This window comes from Carlito syrichta, unplaced genomic scaffold (assembly GCF_000164805.1).
Source record: "Carlito syrichta isolate Samal-C Ts95f unplaced genomic scaffold, Tarsius_syrichta-2.0.1 Scaffold304253, whole genome shotgun sequence".
Lineage (NCBI taxonomy): Eukaryota > Metazoa > Chordata > Mammalia > Primates > Tarsiidae > Carlito > Carlito syrichta.
In genome coordinates this window covers 265,844-272,245 of record NW_007248349.1, presented here as the reverse complement: position 1 = coordinate 272,245, position 6,402 = coordinate 265,844, and the positions used below count along the sequence as shown (strand labels likewise).

The window sequence follows — 6,402 nt, the reverse complement described above, 5'->3', positions numbered from 1 at the left end:
AACCCACGGGCTCAGGCAGTCCACTCACCTCAGCCTCCCAAGGCATGGGATTACAGGCTGAGCCACCGAGCCCGACCTAGATAGTCCTTTTCAACTGTCAGTGTCATGTTTGCAGAGTTTGTTACCTAATGTCTTTCCGGTGTTTGTTTGTTTGTTTGTTTGCGGGGGCTGGAATCTCACTCTGTCACCCAGGAGGCTGGAGGGCAGTGGCACGCTGCTCATAACCACCACAGCCTCGACCTGCTGGGCTCAGGCAATCCTTCCACCTCTGCCTTCCAAGTAGCTGGAACTAAAGGCGTACATGACCACGCCCAGCTAATTTTTTGATTTATTGTAGAGATGAGGTCTCACCAAATTGCCTAGGTTGGCCTCAAACCCGTGGGCTTAGGCAATCCTCTCACCTCGGCCTCCCTCCTTGGCTGGGATTATAGGTGTGAGCCACCGCGCCTGGCCTTTTTCTGATGTTTTGAAGGACTTTAAAAATATTTAAGTATTTAATTTATCTGCAATTTATTTTAATATTTATTTGCTATCTTATTTATTTTGTATTTCCAAGTGTCTAATTAGTTACCCCGGTATCATTCATCCACTTGAAACTATTTTGAAATGCCACCATATAAATTCCTTACATCTTTCAGTGTATTGCAGAACTTATTGCCTTTCACTCTGTCAGTCTACTTACTTCAAAATATACTCTAATATTTGTTAGAGCAAGTTTTCCTTCACTACTCTTTTTCATAGTTTTCTTGACTGTTGTCACCTGTTACTTTTCCCAGTACAACTTAGAATATTCCATCTCTGTTCTCTCTTTTTTGTTTTTTTGTTTTTTTGAGTTCGAGTCTCACTCTGTCGTCCAGACTGGAGTGCAGTGGCCGCTCTCGGCAACTGCAGCCTCGAGCTGCTGGGCTCCGGCGATCCTTCCACCTCAGCCTTCCAAGTAGCCGGAATTACAGGCGCGCGCTACCACACCCAGCTAATTTTTTGATTTATTGTAGAGATGAGGTCTCGCTGCCCAGGCCGGTCTCGAACCCACGGGCTCAGGCAATCCACTCACTTCAGCCTCCCAAAGGCGCAGGATTATAGGCTGAGCCACCCAGCCCGGCTTGTTCTCTCTTAACATTATGGAAAATTTCCAGGACATAGAGAGAGGAATATAAAGCCTTGGTTCCTCTTATCTCCTTTAGTGTTTCAGGAGATTTCCAATGCTTAGTTGAATAATGACCAATTAAGATATTTTCTATTGTTCTTTCATTGCCAATTCCCTAGAATGAAATAAAACCTTATTTTATAAAAAGGCTTAAGTCATTATCGAGTTATTAGTTATTTGGTGGCAATTAAATTTACCTTGATTTGAGACTGTCTTTATAGCCAAAACTGTATCCATCCTGTTGTTAATTGCATTAAGCAATGCTACAGCTTGAAATTATTACAACTTAAGTGATATAAATGTGGTAAATATGTTTGATAATGTTTCAACTCTTTTTCATTTTTTTCCCAGCCACCTGTCTTTCCCAGTTTCCAAGACTATGTTACTGGGCTTCAGACTTTAATTTCCAATGTTGTGGATCATATTAAAGGGCTTGAAACACATCTGATTGCACTTAAACTTGAAGAACTTATTTTAGAAGACACTTCTCTGTCACTGGTAAGAGATTATAGGTGATCAGCAACGTTATATGTATACACACTTTTACATGTTCTTTATCACATGGACAAATTAATTTTCATTTCATTGTTCTCTCCTTATAAGACTTGTGACTAGGTACCTGGCACTAGTTTTTTGATGTATTGTTCATGATGTATTTTTTCCTCTCTTCTTTTCCTCCCACCTCTCCTCTTTTTTATACATTTTGGGGTTATTTTAGTGTGAAAACTCATGCTAGCATTTTGTACAAGAGGAAACCACCCATATTTTGAGATGCAGTGGCAATCTCCTTGAGCACGAATTTACCTGTTGCTAAATTGTCTGGCTTCTTTGCTACCCTAGTTGTTATCACCTGAAAAAGGAGAGATATTGAACATTAGAAATAATTATGGCAATAATAATTAGGTTAGAGCAAACCAGCCAAAAATGGAATGGAACTAACTATGGAATCAAAGGTACCTACCATCAAATGTTTCCTGATACAATTTTTTTTTTTTTGAGTCAGATTCTCACTCTGTGCCCAGGCTGGAGGAGTGTAGTGGCATGCTCACGGCCACAGCAGAGTAAGAGTTCTCTTTTTCAGTTCTGGAGGTTATCTGTAATTTTGCAGTACTTTAGATTTTTCTTTTTCTTTCTTTCTTTTTTTTTTTTGAGTTGGAGTCTCACTCTGTCGCCCAGACTAGAGTGCAATGTCCGCTCCCGGCCACCGCAGCCTTCACCTGCTGGGCTCTGGCGATCCTTCTTCCTTAGCCTTCCAAGTAGCCGGAATTACAGGCATGCGCTACCACACCCGGCTGATTGTTTTTTTGATTTATTGTAGAGATGAGGTCTCGCTGCCCAGGCGGGTCTCGAACCCCCAGGCTCAGGCAATCCACTCACCTCAGCCTCCCAAAGGCGCGGGATTACAGGCTGAGCCACCGAGCTTGGCTACTTTAGATTTTTCAAGCTCTGGTTCTGTTTTTGTCTTTTGACCTTGGGAAAGATACTTTATGGGCCTCAATTTCTTTATCTGTAAATGAAGATGAAAATAATACCAAGTTTGTGGGATTATAGTAAGAATTAAGCAAAGCAATAATTGACCCTATTTTGCCTACTTTTGTCAAAGTCATAATTCATAAAGTATTTATCTTTCAGGTATGAATCACTTCAGTTCAGTTTCCATTAGTTTTGTCTCCTGTTTCTTCCTTTCTTTCTAAACTTGAAACACTGAATAAGACCTCTGGATTATTACCTAGTTCTGGTTCAGTTTCTTCCTACTATGGGGTATCCAACTGAAACTGGTTGTGTGTCAAGACTATTTTTGTATATGTTTATACTCATAGAGAATATACACAGTTTTGTGTTATTTGGGTTTTTTTTCTTTTGAGTTCAAGGCTGGAGTGCGGCGGCATGATCATGGCTGACTGCAGCCTTGACCTCCTGGGCTCAAGTGATCCTTGTGCCTCAGCCTCCTGAGTAGCTAGGACTACAGGTACACACCATTTTGTCCAGCTAATTTTTTATAGAGACGAGGTATTGCTGTGTTGTCTAGGCTTGTCTTGAACCCCTCTGCTCAAGCAGTCCTCCTGCCTAGGTTTCCCAAGGTGCTGGGATTACAGGCGTTAGCCACTGCGACCGGCCTATTTTTTTTTTTTTTTGAGTTGGAGTCTCACTCAGTCATCCAGACTGGAGTGCAGTGGCCGCTCCTGGCCACCGCAGCCTCAACCTGCTGGGCTCCGGCGATCCTTCCGCCTCAGCCTTCCGAGTAGCCGGAATTACAGGCATGCGCTACCACGCCCAGCTGATTTTTTTATTTATTGTAGAGATGAGGTCTCGCTGCCTAGGCGGGTCTTGAACCCACGGGCTCAGGCAATCCACTCACCTCAGCCTCCCAAAGGTGCGGGATTACAGGCTGAGCCACCGAGCCCGGCTTATTTTGTATTTTTTGAAAGGCAAATGATGGACTGTATTCTGCAGCTTGCCTTTTTTTCACCCAACTTTATATTCAAGAGATCTGTTGAAGCTAATGTATATAGATGAGTCTTACTCATTAACTATTGACTATTGACTACTGAGTAGTCAAAATACAATACACCACAGCCATTAGATATTTTAGTTTGTTTCTCTATATTTTTTACATACAGTACTGAACAAAATGTATTTGTATGTACTTTCTATTCACATATTTCTAAGGTATTTAAGGAAGATGAGCATGGTGACTCACACCTGTAATCCCAGCACTTTTGGGAGGCTGAGGCAGGAGGGTTGCTTGAGACCACCCTGGCAACAAATTGAGATTTTGTCTCTACAAAAATAGAAAGAAGGGCCAGGAGCAGTGGCTTACACCTATAATCCCGGCACTTTGGGAGGCCGAGGTGAGAGGATTGCCTGAGCCTGCTGGTTCGAGCCTGGGCAACTTGGCAAGACCTCATCTCTACAGTAAATCAAAAAAATAATTAGCCAGGCATGGTGGCGTGTGCCTGTAGTTCCAGCTACTTGGATGGCTGAGACAGAAGAATCACCTGAGCCCAGCAGGTCGAGGCTGCCACTGCTCTCCAGCCTGGGTGACAGAGTGAGCCTCCAACTCAAAAAAACATAAAAATAAAAACAAAAATAGAAAGAAAACTAGCTGGGCATGGTGGTGCACACCTATAGTGTTAGCTCCTCAGGACGCTGAGGCAGGAGGATCACTTGAGTCCAGCAGTTTGAGACTGCGGTGACCCATGATTATGCCACTGCGCTCCAGCCTGGTCAACAGTGAAATCCTGTCTCAAAAAATAAAAATAAGGCAGATTAGGTCTGAAATAGTAGTATTGTTATGTGAGAAAATGCATTCCCTGATGTCTCCTGCAGTTCTCAGCTCTGTAGCACTGCTAGCTTCAGATGAACCTAATCAATCTCAGCCAACCTCCTTTCTGTTAGAACACTTCTTCCCTTCTATTTTTTGTGGTCCCTACCACAGCAAATATGTGCCAGCAAATATTAACCCATATATTTGAGAATATATATTTCGTCTCTTGAACTCATGGGCTTTGTCAATATGGAGGGAGACTTGTCAGTATTTTATCTGAGGAAAAAATGGAGTTGGCAAAGTTGATGACTTAAAGTGGTTGTAATGATGTCAAAATTAGTAATAAATTTCTACTTTTTTTCTGATGAAAACAATCAGAAATTTTCCACTTTGTACAGCATATAACAAAATAGTGATTTTGTGTCCAACTACTTGGTCATAATTTTCTGCCGTTTTTATTGACTAAAAACTAGAATCAGAAATCTCAGTTTTTCTACTTTATTTGATATGACATATATTTACAAGAATAATGATGCTAAAGCAATAGAGTCTCCGAAAAGTCACATTAAAAAATCCATTTGTGGCCAAGAGTGGTGGCTCACACCTATAATCCCAACACTTTGGGAGGCCGAGGTGAGAGGATGGACTGAGCCCACAGGCTCGAGACCAGCCCAGGCAACTTGGCGAGACCTCATCTCTACAATAAATCAAGAAAAATTAGCCAGGTGTGGTGGTGCATGGCTGAGGTGGAAGGATCGCCTGAGCCCAGCAAGTCGAGGTTGCAGTGGCCGGGAGTCTGCCACTGCACTCCAGCCTGGGTGACAGAGTGAGACTCTGACTCAAAGAAAAAAAAAAATCTGTTTGTGATGAGTTTTAACCTTCTTTACATTTTATGAACTGAAAATGTCCCACTCTGTTCTAGTGGAACTTGCTATAAGACCCAAGGTAATGGTGGTTCATTTATCTGAGGAAAAGCTGGGGGGATAATCTTTGAGCAAGACTACTTATTCTTGTCACCTTCTTTATAGGAGGAGAGAAAATTTTCAAAGACTGTTCAAGGGAAGGTGCAGAGCAGTTATCTGCACTCACTTCTGGAAATGGGGGAGCTGCTGAAAAAAAGACTGGAGACCACAAAAAAACTAAAACTTTAAGGAGATAACAACAACAGGCACGGTGGACTCTAAAACAGAAAAATGACACCATCTTCCCAGACAAAGACATCTGGTTGACCATCATTTTAATCCAGAACTTCCTCCTAAAATGCATGAAGGACTTTGTGAATTAATTTTTTAGGTATTAAATATATACAACTGATTAAATTATTGTATATAAACCAGAAGCAGGACCCTCATCTGGGTTTGACCACTTTTTATACATGTTCATATGCATATGGCAGCAACAAGAGAACCCTCCTTTTCTTCCCTCCCATCACCAGAGACATCTTAAGGGGGCCGGTTCTACATAAGCAGCAATAGAAATTATGCATCAAGTATCAACCTCATAGCAACTGAATTGCCCTCCCACTATAGCAGTGGGAGTTTGGGTCTAGTCCTTTTGCCACAGGAAGTAGAGGGATGACCATGACTGGGAGCAGGTCCTCTTGCCATTGTAGCAGGGTTGTTTTGAGGTTCTTCAGCTACTTGGTTCCCACAAAACTCAAAGCAGGTGCAGAGCCTTAGATGAGATTTGGCATAAGCAACTCCCACTGGAGGGCACCACTCAGATGACCCAGAGGAGCTCATTTTTTGTCAGATAGCATCCACATCTTAGCTCCTGTGAGAATTAAATCTCAGATAGAGGCAAGGAATGCTCTGTTAATTTACTTTTTTAAAAATGTATTTTTTGTGTAGGAGTCTCACCCTGTTGCCTAGGTGGAGGGTGTTGGCAAGCTCACGGCCACCGCAGCCTTGACCTGCTGGGCTCCGCCTCAGCATTTCAAGTAGCTGGAACTACAGGCATGCCCCACCATGCCTGGCTAATTTTTCTT

General features: G+C 42.5%; 1 protein-coding gene across 1 annotated transcript in view; it reads left to right on the top strand.

Moving 5' to 3' along the window:
- Positions 1 to 6,163, top strand: part of NAA25 (N(alpha)-acetyltransferase 25, NatB auxiliary subunit) — an 81,482-nt gene extending 75,319 nt beyond the window's left edge. Inside the window, exons 23-24 of the mRNA XM_008059557.2 lie at positions 1,499 to 1,645; positions 5,444 to 6,163. Coding sequence (XP_008057748.1) covers positions 1,499 to 1,645; positions 5,444 to 5,566 — 270 coding nt within the window. The 3' untranslated portion in view covers positions 5,567 to 6,163. The remainder of the gene's footprint in view (positions 1 to 1,498; positions 1,646 to 5,443) is intronic.
- Positions 6,164 to 6,402: the final 239 nt, after the last annotated feature.